Below are 21762 nucleotides of genomic sequence, written 5' to 3'. Positions count from 1 at the left end.
CTGAGGGTAATTCGGAATGGAGAAGAAGAGGATACTGGCCCTAGGTAAGATACATATCAAAGGAATAACTTTAATGAGCCCAGACTCTTGCCTCTTCTCATAAATAGAAAGGCACTAAAATCATTAACTTGATTTTTTTTTTTTTTTTGGTGATTAGCAGTAATCTTTTGACATTGAACTACATTTTTTCAGCAAAAACTCCTGTATATCCTGGCCCCTCCCTTACCTCTTTGGAACAGCTTGTCAGTGCTGAGAGGTTGCCTTCCCGGACTATAGTCCCCAGTAATGTCTTCAAATAAAACAATTCTCAACTTATAGGTTGAGCACTTTTGTCAGTTAACATCCAAAAAGTCCACTGGAATCAGAATGTTTTTTCTACATTTATAATGGGTTTTAGTTCAATTTTTACTGTACGCATCCACTGAAAACTTTAATAGCAATGTCTGGAGACATTTTTGGTTGTCAGAGTGCGAGTAGGGGAGTTGCTATTTGCATTAGAGACCAGGGATGCTGTTAATAATCATACAATGCCCAGGACAGCCCAACATGGTGATAATGAGTTTGAGAACGCTTGCGTTACATGCAGTAAGGATATTGGAGCACTGGTGAGGTAGGAGGCAAGCTATGAAATACAATGAATATGGTTGCTGTCCTGGTAGGGCTGAGATGATAAACCACTTTATATGTAATTTTTTTATCCAAATAATCTATACAATATTTATATTTAAATACTTTTATTTTCATTTCACAAAAAAAGCAACAGTGTATGCAGGTACACATGCCTTTCAGTCAGTGCTGGTCATATGCAAAACAAGTTATCAGAAGTATAAAGAAAAATAAGCCTTTCCCCTCACCAGTGACAAAACACAATTTGCATATATAATATTATATATACATACTAGTTTCAAAATCTTTCACAAAAGACAAGATTATGATACAAATTTAGAATTCTACCCACAAGCCCAGATCCAAGGAATTGGAGATCTCTATAAGAAGTGTTTAAATACAAAAATGTGATACCTTTTACAAGTTTTGAAGTAATTACTTTTCAAAGCATTTGATAAACTATTCTTCACAGCAATATGGAACACTTGGCTTTAATCAAGATAGCTAGCTGTAAGATTGTTTGTCTCAATGTGAGTTTGTTGATTAATGCAAATATTCCAATTATGCTGTAATTCTCATTTTATACACATGAGTGTATTACTGTACTGATGCTTTATACAGTTCAAGTTCTGGAGCATTTCATTCAGCTAAGCCCTGACCTGTACTTCCTTTGAAGTATTTCAGATTAAGAACTGTTGAGAAATAACACTAAAGAAAGATGACCATGACTAACTCCAAAAAGGTGCCCCCTTTTCTTTATGATCAAAGTTAAATGTGGCATGAATAAACTTTTATTTTTCCTACAGCAGCAGGTATAAGTAACAGCAAAGTATAAGCAAATTTTTCATCACTAGAACCTGAGAGTTTGATATGGTAAATAACATCTCTTTGCAAACTTTCTAGGAGTCCTATCACTCAGTGTTTCTAAAAATAACAATATGGCAAATCTTCAGCATTATATTCATTATAAATTGCAGAACAAACAAACAGTGCTCAGAAGCTTGGAGGGAGGGAGAGAGGGATGGATGGATTTTACACATGCATTTTTTTTGATACAGACAAATGTGGAGTCATAACATTTACCATGTGGTGGGTGAAGAGTCAATGTGAAATAATGATTAAAGAATGCTGAAAGCTAACAGGTCTGGATGTATGAAATGCATGCAAAACCATAAGATAACATCTAACAGTGCAAGCACTGAAGACAAAAAGGAAGAATGAACAGGAATGGTTCAGCTAGTGGAGAAGTGAGGAGAGACAGATGCAGCCATGCAGAAAAGCTCTGGGTAGGAAAGGGCCAACTCGCCCTACCATGTGTAAGGTGCTGAAGACAGACAGGGTTTGCCACCCAAATTCTTCTTGGATTAGTTTTCGGGGCCCATGTTGTCATTTACTAGAATGATGGCAATAACTCAAAAGATTCATTCCAGAAACCAAAATAATTTCTACTGAGTACACAAGAATATGCTACTGATGGAACTGCAACAAACTGAGTCAGAATCCAGGCCTCAGAAAGAAGCTACTCTCAAGGGTCTTCAAGTGAGTTCTAGGCAGCATGTCAACTGGCTTACCACTAAGAGATGAATCAGCAAAAAACTTTAAACAAACACACTTGAAGTATCGTCTTTTTGACTTTTTGGAATTTCCAAAGTACACGTCCCTCCTCATCATTTCATTCAGTTTGAATCAACCTAAGAAATGCTGGATCTGATTAGCTTTCACAACTCAACCATATCCAAGTGTCTTCTTGCATCTTATCTGCTGCATGCCTGTTGCCATTAGCCACACCACCACAACGCTACCCTTTAGGTCAGATGGCAGGGATCTGGTGGGACATTTTTAGTTAGATACATTCAGAGCCCTGCAAGGGACTAAGTATTAAAGGAAAATAATGGGGGAAGAAAAGAAGCAAATCATATATGTGCATGTATATATTTACATCTTTAAAGGCATATATCCGAGGGAATAAAACAAAACCACAAAACAATAACTATACTAGCTCCAGCTGAAGGAGCAAATATGTAGGAAAGGAAGAAGTAACTTAATCTATGAAACTCAATTTTCATTAGTCCCTACATAGCCATGTAAAGGACTAAATACCAAATAACATAACAAATGAAAACATTCATATGTATTAACATTCCCCTGCCAAAAATATAAATCTCTATGAAACAAGTAAGCAAACAATGCCCAACTCTTCTACTTGCTGTTACCCACACAGGCAACAAGGGGAAGGGGAGAAGGGGAGGCTGTCATACACTTTTCCTCAATTTGCATCTGGTACCTCGACATCTACCCAAAGGACTAGGTATAAAATCAATAACATGGAAACATTTATACACATTTTTTAAAAGTTCATACCCTGTCCTTTCCCACTAACTACTACTCAACCCAATAATTCCTCCCTCTTAAAAAAAAAGAAAAACCAAAAAGAACCCCAAATTGTTAAGCTATTGCCCATGTTGGCAGTGAGGGAAGGGAGTAGAGGAGATTTATCATACATCTGGACCTCCATGTTTCATTATGTACCTACAGGTCCCAGCAAAGGACTGGGTACTAAGTGAAATAACACACAAAATATAGCAAACATTTGTATATATTAAAAAAGTGCGCACACACACACACACACACACCCAGACCTCTCCCATCCCTGCCTCTCCAAAAACAGAAGCCAAACATCTATTCTTCTACCATTGCCCACCAGGCAATGAGGGAAGGGGAGCAGGGAGATATTTCATAGAATCAATCTCAACTTTCATTAAGTTCCTAAATAGTTATGCAAAAACCTGGATTCAAAATGAAATAAACACCAAAAGAGGCAGAAACATTTATATACATTAAAAAATTTACGTATCTTGCCCAACAAGCTCATTCCCCATTAAAAGCCTCAAAACAAAGAACAGAAAACCAAATCCTCAAGTACTCATACTACTGCAGGTATACACAGGCTATAGGGGAAGGGATAAAAGATTTATTACATCTCTGGATCTGGGCCTCTGCCTTACATTTGATATTTACAAGTCCAAACAAAACACTAGGTTTGAAGTGAAAGAACAAAAAAACGCAGCAAACGTTTATATATACTAAAAAAAAAAAAAAAAAAAAAAAAGCAAACCCAGAAATCCCCCACTACCCTGCCAAAAAAAAAAAAAAGAAACAAAAAACTCCAAACAACTAGGCTACTAGTCATTGCCTAGACAGGCAACAAGGGAAGGGGAGGAGATTTTTTTCATCGAATGAAACTTAATTTTCATCATGTACCTAAGTATCCATGGAAAGATTTAGGTACAAAATGAAGTAGCAGAAAAAAGGAGCAAAAACCATTTATATACATTTAAAAAAGTACATATCCCTATGCTCCCAGGAGAGGGAGTGACAGAGGTAGAAATAATAATCTATACTACTCTACAACTATTGCCCACAGAGGCAACAAGGAAAGGGGAAGAGGGGAGATTTTCATACATCCGGACCTCCACATCTCATTAGGTACCTGCACGTCCAAGCAAGGGACAGGTACAAAATGGAATAACACAATATAGTAACTAGCACTGTATATATACAATTTAAAAAAGTATATATCTTGCCCTTAGTCCCTTCCCACCCCCCAAAACTTCAAAAAGCCCAAACTACTTTAAAATTATTGCCTACACAGAGAAAAAGGGAAAGGGAGAATACTGCTATACATCCAGAACTCTGTGGTTCATTAGCAACCTACGGGTCCAAGTGAAGGACTGGGTACCCAATGAAATACTATAATAAGGAAGTAAAAACATGAATATATATTTAAAAAGTATTTACCCCAATACCCACAAAAGAGCCTCTAAAACGAATCAACTACTAGTCACTGCCCACATGAGCAACAAGGGAAGGGGACAAGAGGAGACTGTCAAACATGTGGACCTCCACGTCTCATTAGGTACTTTCATGTCCTATGAGAAGGACGTAGTACGAAATGAATTAGTTATAATACAAAGTAGTAGATTTATTTATATACATTAAGTACATACCCCACTCTCTCCCACCCCACCAAACAAAAACTACTATTCTAGCTATTGCCCAAGGAGGCAATAAGGAAAAGGGAAAAGAGATTTGTCATCCTCTGAACCTCAGTTTTCATTAAGTATATATGCATTCATGCAAAGGAACACATATAAAAATGAAATATTAAAAAGTAGCGTAGGGCTTCCCAGGTGGTGCAGTGGTTAAGAATCTGCCTGCTGATGCCGGGGATACGGGTTCGAGCCCTGGTCTGGGAAGATCCCACATGCCGCGGAGCAGCTAAGCCCGTGTGCCACAACTACTGAGCCTGTGCTCTAGAGCCTGCGAGCCACAACTACTGAGCCCACGTGCCACAACTACTGAGCCTGCATGCTGCAACTACTGAAGCCCACGTGCCTAGAGCCCATGCTCCGCAACAAGAGAAGCCACCAGAATGAGAAGCCCGTGCACTGCAACATAGAGTAGCCCCCACTCGCCGCAGCTAGAGAAAGCCCACGTGCAGCAATGAAGACCCGATGCAGCCAAAAATAAATTAAAAATAAATTAAAAAAAAGTAGCATAACATTTACGTACACTTGAAAGAAGAATATACAACCCTCCCCTCTCCCTGCCCTCTAGAACAGATTAGATCAAAACAACAGAAACTACAACTACTCTGTTAGTATGTCCACACAGGCAATAAGAAGAGGGGAAAATGGGACATTTGTCATAGTTTTGGACCTTCACAGTCCATTAGATATCTACTTATCCATGAGAAGGATGAAGGAAATGCAAAATCAAACAACACCCACAAAATAGCAGCAAACACATTTGTACACATTTTAAAAAGAACATACTCTGCTCTTCTCCCACTATTACCATCTCCTTCCAAAAAGGGAAATCACATAATTACTCTGTAGCTGTTGTCCATACAGGAAAAATAGGAAGGGTAGAAGAGATTTTCACAGGAAAATATTTTACTTTTCATCAGGACAAACTATATTAAAATGAAATATAAAAACATTACAAAACACATTCCTACATTTAAAAAGTATATACCCCCAAAGAGCCACTCAAAGAAATCAATCAACTATTCTATTAGCTATTGCCCATGCAGGCAATAAGGGAAAGGGAGAAGAGGTTTATCATACTTTTGGACTTCCACTTTTCATTTGGTACTTACTTGCCAATGTGGAGAATGAAGCACAAAATAAAAGAAAGTAAAACCCAGCAAAAAAAAAAAAATATATATATATATATATATATATATTTACATAAGCTTTTTAAAGTACAAATGGGGGTGTGAGGGCAGAAGGAGGAAGCAAGCTCTTTAAAGAGAGAGTTAATTCCAATTCAAAGAAAATAACAAAGGCAAAAGGGAGAAGAAGAGCTACATCATACCTACGAAATTCAGGTCTTGTTTTGCAAACTCGGCCCAGGAACTGCTGTTCCTGCTGATGACACATCTCCTGAGACGCATACACCTTCCCTGCAGCCCCATGAAATACATGGGGACTACGTGAATGTTCAGCAATCTGACTGCAGATTATCATTCCAGGTGCTTTAGATGGAGTAGACTCTTTTAAAATCCAACTCAATAACAGGCTATCTGTAATCCAACAAACTCATCACTTAACTTTCATTTCTTTCTTTCCAATATTCAGAAAGGATTCTGTTCTGTACCCAGTAAGACTGACGTGGCTCAATATCCTCTATATACCCAGAACTCTTCTGACAGCTCTTTGTTCCTACAGTGGCTAAAGTACAGTAAAATGAAAACACGAAAGGCAAAGGACATTAGCATTAAGTAGAACCAGTGACAGTAAGAAAGTTCATGAACACCAAAACAACGGCAAACAACACAATTTCACTTAAAGAGATTTATATAAAACAAGATGGAGGAAGGCACAAACTTATGGTGGCAGCTGACACTACTTCAGTTTAATTATGTCTAATCACTTGGTATTAACAAGTGATTAGATATAAACAAACTGGACTCCTCAGATTTCTACTTTCATAGCCTTTCAGATCTCCAAAGCATACATTTATTTCTTCTACAATAAGAAGGCACATTGTACTAGTAATCTAGTATGGTGTGCCTTTTCATTAATTCAAATAGACTGTCACTCTGCAATGAATATAACACTTGTCAAACAGTACTTAATTGTGTCATGGATTTATGTGCTCATGTAAAATAGAATCCTATTCTGCTGTGCTTCAATCTATTTGAGTCCTCAGAAATACAGTGGTGAAATAAAATTCTTGGGGGAAAAAACTTCAAAAGCTCCAATAATACTTATTATACATGTTCTACCTATTATTTAACCTTATATTCCTGACTTAGAGTTAGTTTTTGGAAGCCCCATAGAGATGGGATAGCATAACATTAAAAAGTATGGAATTCCATGGGAAAATCTTAGGTGAAAAATGGGTAAATATCCTCTTTATATATGTAGATGTTTTCAGGCAAAATATAAAGTACAAGAATTATTACGAAGAAAGCTTTTCTCCTAAGAATCAAAGAAACACAACAATCTAGGTATAAGTCTGCATAGCTCAAAAAATTCAAGTACAGTATTCCTCCTTTAGAAGGAGTAAGATTGCCATACAGTTTTGGATACTTTCTCTCTTTCTTCTTTCCTTCTTTCTTTCTTTCCATGGCCATTCCTTATAATCTGTTAGTTTGGCCATTACAAAAGAAAACTTTGATTTTTCAACTAAAGAAAAGTACTCATTCTGACAGTAGAAAAAATTCAAAGCCCACCATATTAAACCTAAATCAAGTTACTCCTACCCACATTCTCTTTATTCCTTTAAGGTACTGTGGTGAACTTTAAATAAAAATGTTCAATTTCTCAAAGGCCCTATTTTAAAATATGCTTCTAATATGCAGCTCTATCATATAAAATGAAAATCCACCCAATGGGTATGATTCAGAGAAAGTGTCTATGATTATGCCAAAAAGCAACTTAAACAAATTGTATTCTTAGTAATAAAGTCAGGATAAGAGACACCAGTATTAAAAAAATGCTTGCCATAAATGTAGAAATACTTATTTATAACATAAGGTGTATCTATGGCAGGGAGTGATAAAGGTGTACAGAGGTTTGGAGAATACTGGAATTCATAAGTAAAATAATTGTAATTAACGTTAACTCGGTTTGAAATATTTTCCTGAAAGATGAAAAAGGAAGTGTTAAATATGTGGAAAATTTAATCTTTTGGCCTTGTTATTTAGCTTTACAATACAACAAAAAATTAAAAATTCTGTAGCACCTGGCTATTCTTCAGAAAAAAATATAATAGTTATAAACTTCTTCCAGAAAATAAAGGATTATTCAAAACCACCAAAGTAGATCTGCACACTTGAGGTCAGTTCTCTATAGTTGCATGTTTCGTCGACTTCATTACCATACTTTTTGAAGCTAACTTTGAACCACATCCAAATAACATCTCTCAACAAGAAGCAACAAGTCGCTAATAAACCAGCAGCCTGCAAAGATGGTAGCTCCTATGGTAGCTCCTTCCTTATTTTATGGTGTCAGCACTTTCCAGATACTGAGAGATAGAACAGAATTCCAAAACAGATATTTTTTCTCCATTTGAATATCTTCAAAGTAGAAAATTACCCATTGTTTTTGTAGATGGTTGGCATGTAGGTGAATATAATTTGGTAATAAATAACTACACACTGCCCAAAGACATTTTAGAAAAGACAGATGAAAAATACAGACGGGCCCTGAGCAAACTAGAACTCCTAAGAGTGCAAACAACTCAGCAGCGATCCTGGTTTCACCTTGGCTTTTGCAAAAGCAGCAGAGCCCAAGTTAACAAGCTGTCTGAATGGGTGACCAAATGAGGTGCAGGTATGGATGTTACAGCCAAAACGTCAGAGTTTTAAGGTTCTTTTCCACCCACTGGATGTTCAGCTGAATGACTTCCAAAGCCTCCTGGACACAACGAAGTCGAAAGGTTGCCTCTGACTGATTTTCAAAGAATGCCTTGACCTGTAAGTTGCACACAGAAGTATTTCAAAAGAAGAAAAGGATGGTATTTCTCAGATAACTCTGAATATCCTTTTCAAATAAGCTTTAAGTTAGTGATGGCCGTGCTGATGTCTTAAGAGAAGTAGAGATGAGAAATATTATATTTTAATATTTGAGGTATTTACATCGAGTTCCTGATCAAGTACGGTGAAATCTGAAGTAACTTAAAAAATGAATTCCCCTTACTCCCACAAGGATGAATTTTTCAAATCTAAAGTAGGAAAGAAAAAAAAAAAGGCCAAGTAACAGTAAATAAGGTAGAGTCTAAAGTTAGGCCTGGTGTCCAATTTTACCCTTGGAATGGAATTCTTCAAAAACAATTTAATCACCACTTAAAAAGAAACTTGGCATATGTTGATTTTAATTCAAAAATATCATTTGTATTAGGGAGACAAAGGAATATTGTTGAGAATGGAATCAGGATTTTTCCTCATTGCTGTATATCTACCGTTTAGAAATAATCCAGATGCAGAATCATTAGCATTGATGAAGGCAGACAGAGAGAAGGGACAGGATTTGGCATGAGAATCCACCATCTGACTTAAACTGAGCAGCCTGAGGGCAAAGGGATACCCAACCTCCCCAGTAGCATTATATACAACCAACCTCAGATAAATGCGCCTTTGTTGAAAACAGGTGAGTTGATCCAGCAACAATACTTTGTATGGTATAGGACCCCAGATGGAACCTGAAGCAACACAAACATAAGGGTGAAAAGCAAAAAAATGAGTCAGCTGCTGGTAAGCAAAGTTCCTGAGTGCAAAGGAAATGTTTAATGTAAGCTATACATGCCCAAGGCAGAGAGGAGTCCTGCCCCTGGGAACGGCAGCTCCGTACATCAGGAGTCATCCCATACACACCTCTGCCAGTGGGAGGAAAGAGTGGGCAGAAGGAGTTCCAGAGAAATTCTTAGCCCATTTTCTCCTCAAAAATCACATCAGACACCCAGAAGGTGTCATTATTGATTTAAAAGAAAAAAATGAGCTACATGTGCTATTGAGCTGGGTGTGAGTTCCTAACCAATCCCCTGGTAGTGAGGAGGTATTTTCAACACATGTAACTAAACAGCTATTCTGAAAGAGTCCGTGGCCAGGCCAAGCTAAGTGAGCCGGCGTGGAGCAAGGTTGGGTTTGATTAGCACTTCAGTGGAACTTCCATGGAACACCACTGTTACATGACTCCTGCCATGGAATTATGGAATTATGTTTACGGATTTCTGGGTGTTAGTTAAACTAGAACTGAAACATTTTTTCTCTCACAGCAACACGTAACTCTTGTGAACCAGTACAACCTTGGGAACTGTTTTCAAATGCAGAGCCTGCAAACACTAAAAATTAGGGATTCTTCGAGAAACTTACTTCTGTACAAGCTTACTCCAGTTCTCTTTGACAAAATCCCACGCCAGTAAGCGTCCAGGAAAATGCCGGCCCACTGTTCTAATGATAAACGACAGCTTTTGTGTTCGGATGGTATCTCCATCGAGGCTACTTTTCATTAACCTGAAGAGCAAAGCAGATTTAGCTTCCAAAATTATTCATGATGAAGTGATGACTGAATTTAAATTAATACTGGTCTCCTAATTAAAGCTCTGTGGCAATTCAAGGGATATAAGTTTGGGGTTAGTCTAAGATTCATTAATAGAGTGAGAACTTGTCATTTTTTTTAAATGAAGGAAAAACTCACCAATGAAATAAGCAGTTTAATGTACTGTCACATAGTAATAAATAGTTCTTTATGTAGTAAGGACATTTAGGAAATAAATTCTAGTAGAATTATAATTCTGAAGACTAGTATTTTTTTCTGTTAAAAAACTATTTAATTTGAATAGGGAGGTATCTTATTACTCTTAAAAAACTGGGCTGTCATATGAAAATGAAGATACATTTCAAAATACACTCAATAAATTTACTGATACTTCATGTGTACTAGATAATATTCTAAATTATTGAATAACAATGCTTGAAATAGGTCATTACTACCTATCCACATTTTACAGTTTAAGAAGCTGAGGTTATGTAATTGCCCCAGTTACACAGCTAATAAATATTAAAGCTGGGCATTTGAATGTAAGCATTTACTATGTGATAATATCTGCTTATAGTGAGAAAACACATACCCCTAAAAGAATGCAGCAGTATTTTTAATAGGGGAAAAAGCCCAAATGCTCATTGAGATGTGATGGATTAATAAACTATGATAGAGCCATGTTATGGAATAATACACAGCTATAAAAATGAAGTAGGCTTTATGGTAGATCTCAAAGACTGATCATTCACTAAAAAGAACATCACAAAACACTGGGTATAGTATAAACCTACAAATGCTCAGACCAGGACTGACACTGTTAACAGAGGAGAGGATAAGAACAGAAGTAAAGGATCAAACAAGAGATACTTTCACGTTTTACACCATTTTCTTAGGTACTTTATCGTGGAAATTTATCAGTGTATTAATAGTCTAAAACAAAATTATTACTAATTTAAAAACAAACCCTTTTCTCTATTTGTTTGGGTCAGAGGCTGGCTACTACTTTAAGGAAAATGACCATTTACAGTGTATCCTTTGGAAAGTGGATCTGGGCAGGTGCTGAAGACATCTCTGGGACACTATTATGATTTATCTGAGCAAAATTATACAAGAGAAGCAACGAGACCCAAGTGCCTCCCTCCACCCCTTCCTGGCACTGACTTCCTTTCGAGATACTTCCCGTTTCTCTAGGCTACTCAGCTCCTCTCCCCTGCCACTGACTGTTCTTCCTGTCGGGACGCCCTACTCACTGCCCTTCTTTCCCCACGTGAAGCTTCCATTTTCAGGTCTTCATCAGCTGAGTAATTAAAAAGGAAAAGTCTGACAAACTCGCATGAAGGTGGAACCTATCAGCTTTTACAGGGTACCTTCTTCTGAAGTGTCTGCATTTTCAAAATGACAGCTGCGACAGAACAATGCCTTGACCAAAAAGAATGAAGCGCTAACTGTGGAATTAAAGACAACATGCCAAGGCGATGAAGACGTTTTCAAGGAGAAAGCAGGGCTGTGACTCTTGGCATCTCCAGTCTCTTCTGGGCAAAGCACTGCCTCCTATGGGTACAGGTCCGATCCCTGAGACGAAGCCCTGCACATGCAGGCTCCTCACCATACTGTTCAAGTCAGGTCCGGCCTGTGAGCAAAGGGAGGAAAAGGGGGATCCCCACCGGAGGAGCATGGTGCCTTTATGCTTTTGGTTTCTATAGATCATATTCCTTTGGTGGTTTCATACCAGTGTAGTTTCCGTACATCTTCTGAGCTGGCAAGAGCTTCAAGTATTTTATTTTTCTCTGCTTCAGAGCCTATAGAGGCATATTTGCTTAAGAGGAATGACCAGCCTCTCTCAGTTTTCGCTCCAACCTTGAACACAGTCGTCATGACATCAGTGGGTAGGCTGTAAGAGAGGTGGTCAAATATGAGAAGAACAAGAAAAAAAAAACCCTGAATACAAAGGCAAGGAATTGACTAGTGGTAGTGTTCTGGGGTACAGAGCAGGTAATAATAAGAGTCTTTACTGTACAATTAATTGACAAGAAAATGATTAATTCAGTGGCTGCTACTTTCCTAGTGGTATGACTAAAAGAATATCAATTCAATTTAATACAATAATTATTCACTGTGTACCCACAAAGAACCAGGCAAGCAACTGGCTGGACATTGTGGAGGGGAAGAAGAATGAGACACAGTCTCTGCCCTCAGGAACTCACAGGCTATCACCAAGTACAGAACAGTAAATATATACATCATAATACAGTGTGGTAAGTCCCATGGTCAAAATGCAGCAGCAAATGTAGCAGGAGGGGTGAGAAGAGGGGTAGAAGCACAGTTTGCTGCCTTATTAAGATCTCAGAGCTGAAGAGGGCTTCAACGGGTTACCCAAATACCCCCCCTGATGCTTGAATCTTTTCCCATAAATGCCCAGTAAGGAACCTGGAGAGAACCAATCATCATCAAAAACATGTCTACTAACTGCTAACTCCACCTGCTGTGTTTTATTCCTAAATAAAAAGAGACTTGTTTGACACCTCACACCCATTAGGAGAGCTGTCATCAAAAACCCAGAGAATAAGTGTCAGTGAGGATGTGGAGAAACTGGAACCCTTGTGCACTGTTGGTAGGAATGTAAAATAGTGCAGTCCCTGTGGAACACATTATGGGGGTTCTTATAAAATTAAAAATGAAACTACCATATGATCCAGCAATACCACTTCTAGGTGTATACAATATGTGAAAGAACTGAAGCAGGGTCTCAAAGAGATATTTGTACACCTATGTTCATAGCAGCATTATTCACAAGAGCCAGAAGGTGGAAGAAACCCAAATGTCTATCAGTGGATGAATGGATGAACAAAATGTGGTCTATATATACAATGGATTATTCAGCCTTAAAAAGAAAGGAAATTCTGACATATGCTATAACATGGATGAATCTAAAGGACATTATGTTAAGTGAAATAAACCAGTCACAAAAAGACACATACTGTATGATTTCACTTATATGAGGTACTTAGAGCAGTAAAACTCCTAAAACAGAAGGTAGAATGGTGGCTGTCAAGGGCCAGAGTGGGGGGAAAATGGGGAACTGCTGTTTGGGTAAAGAGTTTCAGTTTTGCAAGATGAAAGAATTCTGGAGATCTGTTGCACAACAGTGTGAATATACTTACACTACTGAACCGTACACTTAGAAATTGTTAAGATACTAAACTTTATGTTATATGTACTTTACCACACACACACAAAGAGCCGTGCTTGAGAATCAGGTACATAGAGTTCACCTACATCAACACTGTTGTATAACATTTATGACCCAGAACGTAGAGGTCCTGGTTTCAGTATACGATGTAGGGCACAGAAGAGAAAGCGAGGTCATTTGAGTGGACACACACATTACCTCTGAGTTCCATTGGATGCCACCCAGTCGTTAAACAGCTTCATGGCGGCAGTGCTGCAGTTCTCCAGGCTGTGGGTGCAAGCAAAGTCTAGCAAGGCTGATCGCAGTGCCCGAACAGATGGACTGCCCTCATCAGTCCACGTCTGCTGTTGGATTTGGCTTTGAAGCAATTTAAATACCTTGGCCTAGAGAGACAGAATGGATTGTAACAGAGTGATCATAATTAGGACAACCAGAAAAATCAGGACAACTAGGTCTCTTTTTTCCCAACACTCACCCAAGGAAAAAAAAAAGGGGGACACAGGCATTACTCACTAAATATCAACTGACATATGAAGTCCACATACAGCTGGGATAGAACCCTTCAATAACTAAGGCCATAAATAAGGTTGCTCTAGCCAAGGTGGACTTAATGACATAAGACAGAGAATTAATGACTTCTGTGCAGTAGGGAACCTTTCTTCTGTGTATACTCAGCTAGAAGTTATTTTCCTGCCAAAAAGTATCACCTATCACCACTGCTGGAAGGAAGCTGGAACTTCCTGACCTCATGACTTTAGAATCCATAAATCCATTCAGCAGTGAGATAAAAATATACTTCTTTACGCTTAAATGTTTCTGAATCCAGTGTTAAAGGAATATTTAAAATATCATCTAGTTTGATGCTATAACAAATTAATCAAATTAGCAAGAAAATGAGGTCTGCAGGGAAGAATAGTTGTTTATAGTTATTTTTCTCCTTCCCCAACTTTTTATTTAAAAAATTTTCAAACCTACAGGAAAGCTGCAAGAATAGTAAAATTAATACCCATATGTTAGATTCACTGTTTTTTTTTAACACTCTTACATTTGTGTATAGCAACGCATACACACATATTTTTCTGGTTTTAGCTCAACTATATGAAAGTAAGTTATAGATATCATGATATTTCATTTATAAATACTTCAGCATGCAATTCCCCTATGTAACCATAATACCTTATCACACTTAAGAAAATTAACAGTTATTCAATAGAATCATCTACTATTAAGTCCATTGTTATAATTACTTCTGAATGAGATGGCATTCTTAAATATATACTTATGGTATTAAGAAACCAACAGATATCTTATTTCTGTTTCATCTCTTCTCAGAACAAAAGTGTGGAAGCTGTTCATAGTATATGGAACTATTTCCATATTACAAGCTGTGGTGCAGGGGGGAGGAGTGAGGGCACAGGGGATTTTAAAAAGTCACCATATAAAATATGCACTTATGAATGTCACTAAAAGGAACAAAAATTCTAATATAAAAATGCTGATAGGTATTTTTTTAGAAAACCTTCATGGCTACAAATAAGGAGACTCAAAACGAAAACAATTTAGAGGCATCCCGGCCCACAGGGTTCTCGGCACAGGAGGGTCTCCTCCCACTGGTACCCTAACACCATCACTGCCACGTCTCATCTCAAGTAGTCAAGTGCCACAGATGACCACATACAACACCTCTTAACCCCCCCAAATTAGTTCAGGCTCCTCACAGAGCATAATATTCTTCTAGAGTGCCTCTGTCAATAGTTAAAATGAATCCTATTTGGAGAGTTTTAAACTGCTGAGGCCATTTTCTCACCAGACCTTCTCTGAATAAGTCTCTTGTGGATCTGACTATGAGAATGGAAAAAAGAATCTGTACAAGAAGACGGACTCAAAGTGTGTGATAACATGTCAACTCCCTTTTGTTTGTTTGCTTCAAAAGCAATGAAATAGAGAACAGACACCTTGTGGAACGTGTGAGTAACAAAGCTTGCCAGTCATTGGGAAGATGTGAAGTGGAAAAATACTTGCCATGCTGACTGATAGTGCAAGGAACATAAAAGCAATGCAGGAGATCCTGCTGGATACACATGACTGCACTGGCACATGTTGTCTTCCACTGTCCTGACTTTCTCAATGGCTTCATGATAGCATTATGATGCAGAAAAGAAATTTAAAAGCTACTCATAACTGTCAAAAAGAAACAAAGGAAGAATGAGAGAGAGAGAGAGAAAAAAGTTCCATACTTACAATACCATTAAAAAAAATTCAGTGGAGAAAAATGGCAATGATCCTTAAGAGTTTACTAAAACAAAGAAGCCAGTGGGGAAAAACAGAACTTTAAAGTACTGGAAGTATGGGAAACCTGACACTTGAAGATGCTAAAGCTAATTCCTGAGCAGTTACTCCATTGGAATTACAGGGTATAACTTTACTACTTATACCCTGTACCAAAGAGTCAAGAGGAAGTCCCCGAACAGTTGATTTTAAATATATTTCAGGGGAATTCCCTGGCGGTCCAGTGGTTAGGACTTGGCGCTTTCACTGCCACGGCCTAGGTTCAATTCCTGGTCGGGGAACTAATGTCCTACAAGCTGGATCATTTTTATCATTTGAAAAAAATATTTCAAATGATAACATAAAAGAGTAAAAGATTTTATTTAAAAAAAGAATAATTCTGTTTTAAGAAAATTTGGATTATAAAATCTTTTTGTAAGGGATTCAGGTTATATTTTTAATATTAATAAATCACAGCAAGTGCTTCAAATTATCTTTCCTTTTTAGAAATAAAATTAAACCTGTTTTTCCATGGTTCTGCATTAATTTTTTGAAATTTAACCTCATTAAACAATAGAATTTAATCCTCTGATTTCATAAAGTGAAGATGGTAGGGAGAGGAATAAATTGATGAGTTATATAAGCTATGTACATGCAATAATATGCAACAACAATAACACAAAATGGTTTTAAAAATAAAACACAGGGCAAGAAGCTGGCACTTATGTTATATATTACATTTTGATTTACTGCTTTAATTTTACACTGATGTTCCCAGGGAGTTCTTTCTTGGGTCAACTGAGCTTCTTAAAAGTGAAGTGTCAGCTTTTATTGCAAAAGGTTTATCCCACCAAGCCCTCAGATGTAAAAGAATGACAGAGTTATAAGTGATGAAACGGGAATATGACTGAGATCAGATTTTAGCATCAGATGTGAACAATTTGACACAACTCAAATGTGCTTCCAGACTCTACCCACCACACACCACAGCAGACATCACAAAATGTGATATATGGGTAATATATGTTATGTGGGTCTGTGCAGCCTAAATAACACAGTGACCAATAAATGTACACAATGCTCTGGTGACACTGACTTTAAAAATTAATGAGACATCAGTCTTAATTACAAATACTATTTGAAGATTGGATCTAAGGTCTCAGAAAGGTCTGCCATTCTAATCTCATCTATGGTGTGTCACATTTCATATTTTAAGAATTTTAATGCTACTAGAATGCCCTAAGATTAGAATAAGAATTTTAAAGATACAGTTTCTCTCTCTTGAATTAAAGCTAACATGACTTTTAACTAACAATCAAGTGCATGAAGACCTCCAGCAGTAAGGGTCTTTCAAACACATACTAAGCCTCCTGCCCTTGCCCTCTAACCACTAATCCCATGGACTGGGGTTATGTATATTCTGCTGTGTTCTGAATAAACACATACCTGCCCAGGAAACTGGAAATCATCATTTGGGATGAAGATGCAGAGTTAGCTGAGTGTCACAGTCGGAAAATATTCAAAAGAGCTAACTCCTTGAACTGAGTTCAGCATCTGTGTTCTCAGCACAGGGACAGCGTGAGTATCAAGTGCTTCCTGGCACCAGGCCCTCAACAGAGTTAATGGAGAGAGGCAGGCAGAAGAGTGGCTTCTGCCATCATGAACTTTAACAAGACTTCAAACTATTTTGATTTAAGCTATCAGTTTAAAAAAGGGGAAAAAAAGATAGCAAGAAACGGCTTTGATTTTTCCAATAAAAGGGTATCCTCTGAAAGATGACATTGCTGAAACACAAAATACAGCCACATAACACAAAGAGCAGGGTCTGGAGTGAAAGTCATCTGGGTTTGAATCTCAGCTTTATCATTTACTAGGTAAGTCACTCTGGGGAATTTATTTAGTTTCTCATCTATGTATTGGGGGTAGAAGTATCTATTTGGCATTGTGTGAGGATTAAATGAGGTAATCTGCATTAAGCACTAAGCAGGGTGTGCAGAATATAATAAGCACTGAAATGTACTTGTTTCTGGTATGTTTCACTCACTTATTCATTCAACATTTATTGAGTGTCACTATGGGCCAGGTCACATTGCAGGTGCTGGTTTTCATTAAGGCTGGTAGTTGAAAGCCTTATGAAATAGAAGAACGATAAAAATCTTAGTAATAAAAGATGCCTCAGAAATCACCTAACTGAAGCATCTCACTTACGGGTAGGGATGGGGGGTGAGATCAGAAACTTGTAGGAAAGGTGCTTTTCAAACTCCATATGGCCCCCTGTCCTGCACTCCCTCCCCGCACTGAGAATCTCGCATGTGATGAGAGAAGTCATCACAGGGGTTGTGCGGCGTAACAGAAAGAGCAGCAGAAAAGAGGATTTAAAGAAAAAAAAAAGCAATCCAACACCTTCTTTTTAACAGTGAGGACACCAAAATCCTAAAAGACTTAATCTAATTCCTGGCCCATCACCTTCTTCTTTTTCCTGAAAGCTGCCTTTTGCCTGGTCCTTGGAAAACCTGACTAGTTTATAAAGCAAACCTTGTTGTCAGAATGTGATTCAGAGAATTAGATAAGACAAAGAATTCATCACTCCTTCCCAAACTTTTAAAGACACTGTCAACAATTTAATACTGAAAGTGTCTAAAATAACAACTGTTAAGATCAGGCAGTTGGTTTTAAAAAAAGGTAAAATATTCTCCAATACCAAGGCTCCTTTAGTGCTTTGCAGAGAACTTATGTTCACCAGCTTCACCATCCATAAGGCAGTTATCAGTGAGGACTCCTAAAACAGAATATTCTCAGTACAAACATAACTGTCATTTTATAATGACCACTAGGAAGTCAATGGGGAGCACTGCTTTGCAAAAGGGCCTATTTCAAGCATTTATTATATAAAAATAAACCAAGATTTGAATAGAGACGTTTTCTTTTCACGTGGCCCCATTTTGTCAGAAGTCTATATTTTGATATTCAGATAAGATCATGTCATGCTAACCCTTTATCAACTCCTCAAGGTAAGAAATGACATTTTGATTCAAAGTAAAATGGAATTCAACTGGTTGCTTTTTCAGTCTATTAGTGCTGAACAGAACATGCAAAACACCAGGAAAGGCAAGCAACAAAGAGAACTTGGCAAAAAGGCAGATTTACCACCAGTTTTGAGGCCAGATCCATGTGCCCCAGTTCTTCAAGGTTATAGATGAGTTCCATCTGGAACAGGGCTTCAGTGATGGGTGCAGTAGAGGTCTCATTTCTAAGATAATCAATCAAATCAAAAGCTCTCTGAAGAGGCACCTTGCCTAGGCTAAAGGGTAAAAGAACAAAAAAGTAAATATGCCAAGACAGGCAGATGAACTGTATGTATGCTGAGAGACAAATGGCTAGATAGGGGGTGGGGGGATCCTGAAGACCTAAATTTTAAGCTTTGGGTGGTATTCTGTAAAGTTAGACTAAATATTATTATCTTTGATTAGTTCATGTGTGTGACTCAAGGTTAAAGACATATCGCAGGAGAAATAAACAATAGCTCAGCTTTTGTTATATAAGTCACCTGTAAATTACTACTGATTCAGGAACAGTATTATAATATTTTAGGTGAGAAAAGATGAAGAGTGCTAATTTTATTTATGTATTAATTACTTTTACTTATCAGGTGAGAGCAGGTGGCAGAAAGAAGATTTGAATCAGAAAGAACTTTTTTATTTGTTATTTGTATGGGAATTTGTCAAACTTGCTAAGGCAAGGTCTACTGTGAATTTATGGTGAGCACATTTAAAAAATTAACCACTTTACAGAAATCACAACAATGATGGCTGAGATAATGTAAGGTCACTTCATAAAATATGAACCAAAATAGAATGGTCAAGAGCAGTCAGAAGGAACACATTTGAATATTCCTTGTGTGTCTGAACCATTAACAACCTAAACCAGTAATCTTGCTATTCAGAGGATATTCATACACGGGGTCACTGCCATTGCAATGACTGGCTGGAGAGGTAAGTCATTGCAGTGACTTGTGGGATGGCTGGGGAGGTAAGTGGTGCTCCAGCTCTCAGAGATGTCCCTCAAACTAGTGAGGGAGCACCAAGCTTTATGCTGAAACCACCTGCTGCTTGACAAGAATTCTCTCATGAAATAAAGCAAATGCGGAACTTCTACATCAATTTATTCAGCAAATATGTGTCCTGCTCGTTGGTATCTACAATCTGGAAATATTATTTAAATCTTATTATACAACTGTTCAATATGTTTGTAGCTGATGTTTCTAGATAGACTATAAAGCCCCTGAAGGCAAGGAATATGTGTTATATTTTCCCAATCCTCCAAAATGAATTATACCTAACAGGCAATACATGCTAGTTCTTTTGAATTGCTTTTCTATAATGTCCTTTTCCTCGAGAATACTTATTTTAAAACAAAACAAAATAAGACCCAAGACAAGCATACTCTACCCTGCAAGTTCGAAGATGTTGTTGATGAGGTTGGCTCGATCTTTGTCACTCAGGACATAAGGATTTATTTTCAACTGTTTGATCAGTGCTTCCCAGTTGTTGTCTGCATAATGTACAATATAATAGCCAGTCATGTCTGTATTGACCTTGATCCACTTCACTTCTTCTGTGAGATTGATGACAACTAATACAGACCAAAAAATGAGAGAGAGAGAAGGTAATAGGGAAAGAAAAATATTAAACAGATACTTTGTTTCAAAGTTAATATGGTATTATTATGTAATATTCCACTAAGAAACTAAATGTCTGCCTCGCAGGGCAGTTATTTTCATGTTAACAAAGATCACCACTCATTCACTTAACATTTATTTAATGGTAAACAAGGTAGACATGTGCCTTCTCTCATAGATCTTATGATCTAATGTAACCAGGTGAATAGAATATCACATAAATGCTGTCTTTGGAAAAAGAAAACATGGAATTCTGTAGAAGCACAGAGTAGAAATGCTTCACCTCCTAGGGAAGGTTAGGAGAAATTTCTTGGAAGAAATGACATCAAAGTTGAGACTTCAGGATATATAGGTGTTGTTAGCCAAGTAAGAGGGACTCTGATCTGAGTGTTCAAGGCCCAGAGTGAAAGTGTACACGGAGTCCATCCATGCACTGAACCGGCTCCCAAGTTCATTGTGGCTAGAGGAGAGAGGCAGGAAGAGGGGCAGTGTGTGCAGGGTGAGGCACAGGGGAAGACAGTGAGAGAACTATAGAAAACGTGTTCCATCTCAGCCTTTGTCTTTGTTTATGTTAGCAAAGGAAGGACAAACAAAGCCATTTAAAAAGTGACATAAATCGGGCTTCCCTAGTGGCACAGTGGTTGAGAGCCCGCCTGCCGATGCAGGGGACATGGGTTCGTGCCCCGGTCCAGGAGGATCCCACATGCTGCGGAGCGGCTGGGCCCGTGAGCCACGGCCACTGATCCTGCGTGTCCGGAGCCTGTGCTCCGCAACGGGAGAGGCCACAGCAGTGAGAGGCCCGCGTACCACAAAAAAAAAAAAAAAAAAAAAAGTCATATAATTCAAAGACAGCAAAAAAAACATTAGGGAAGGACTAAGGTCTCATTAAGCACAAATAAGGAATTACTGAGTTAAAATAATAGAACATTGATAATGCATTTTTTGGCCCCTACCATTAAATATAAATGCTGAGAGAGTTGTTAGAAATTTATATGGAATGATTTCAATTAACATACAATTAACAAGAAGCTAAAAATATGTGACTATAAAAAATATTACTACAAAAGCTGGACTACAAAATATATATAGGAATTTAAAAAACCTTTAAAATTACCTACCAAGAAATGTCCTTCAAAGTTGGCAGTGAGGATGTGAATTTAAAACAATAGCTAAGGGTATGTATGCTTCTAAGCATCTTAAGGTTTAATACTTATTAGACTATAAACCCCAGGAGCTTTAGTTTGTGCACTGCTAATCCCTCAGCACTAGAACAATATTCCTAGCAAGTACTCAAAAAATACTCAGTGAATTAACGAATGAACAAAACGATTATGTCATGGTAAGTTGTTTCAAACAAATCTAAATAAAGTTTGTAGATGTTTATGATGTAAGTTTTCTTCCCCATTTTAAAGTAGAGAATACAATTTTTTAAATTATAAGAGAAAGAGTAGAGATAAGAAAAATAATCT

The 21762-nt window shown here is 37.6% G+C and overlaps 1 protein-coding gene across 2 annotated transcripts in view; it reads right to left on the bottom strand.

Annotated features, from left to right (window-relative positions):
* Nucleotides 1-729: 729 nt before the first annotated feature.
* Nucleotides 730-21762, bottom strand: part of LNPEP (leucyl and cystinyl aminopeptidase) — a 108436-nt gene continuing 87403 nt past the window's right edge. For both annotated transcript variants that reach the window (XM_081231840.1, XM_081231839.1), the window contains 7 exons: nucleotides 20064-20247; nucleotides 18763-18916; nucleotides 13546-13730; nucleotides 11887-12048; nucleotides 9989-10129; nucleotides 9237-9318; nucleotides 730-8591 (listed from right to left, as the gene is read on the bottom strand). In XM_081231840.1, the coding sequence (XP_081087966.1) occupies nucleotides 8460-8591; nucleotides 9237-9318; nucleotides 9989-10129; nucleotides 11887-12048; nucleotides 13546-13730; nucleotides 18763-18916; nucleotides 20064-20247 (1040 nt within the window). In that variant the 3' untranslated portion in view covers nucleotides 730-8459. The remainder of the gene's footprint in view (nucleotides 8592-9236; nucleotides 9319-9988; nucleotides 10130-11886; nucleotides 12049-13545; nucleotides 13731-18762; nucleotides 18917-20063; nucleotides 20248-21762) is intronic.

This window comes from Mesoplodon bidens (genome assembly GCF_964165515.1).
Source record: "Mesoplodon bidens genome assembly, chromosome: 4".
Lineage (NCBI taxonomy): Eukaryota > Metazoa > Chordata > Mammalia > Artiodactyla > Ziphiidae > Mesoplodon > Mesoplodon bidens.
Note: the sequence above shows the minus strand (reverse complement) of the source record. Positions and strands in the feature narration are given on the sequence as shown.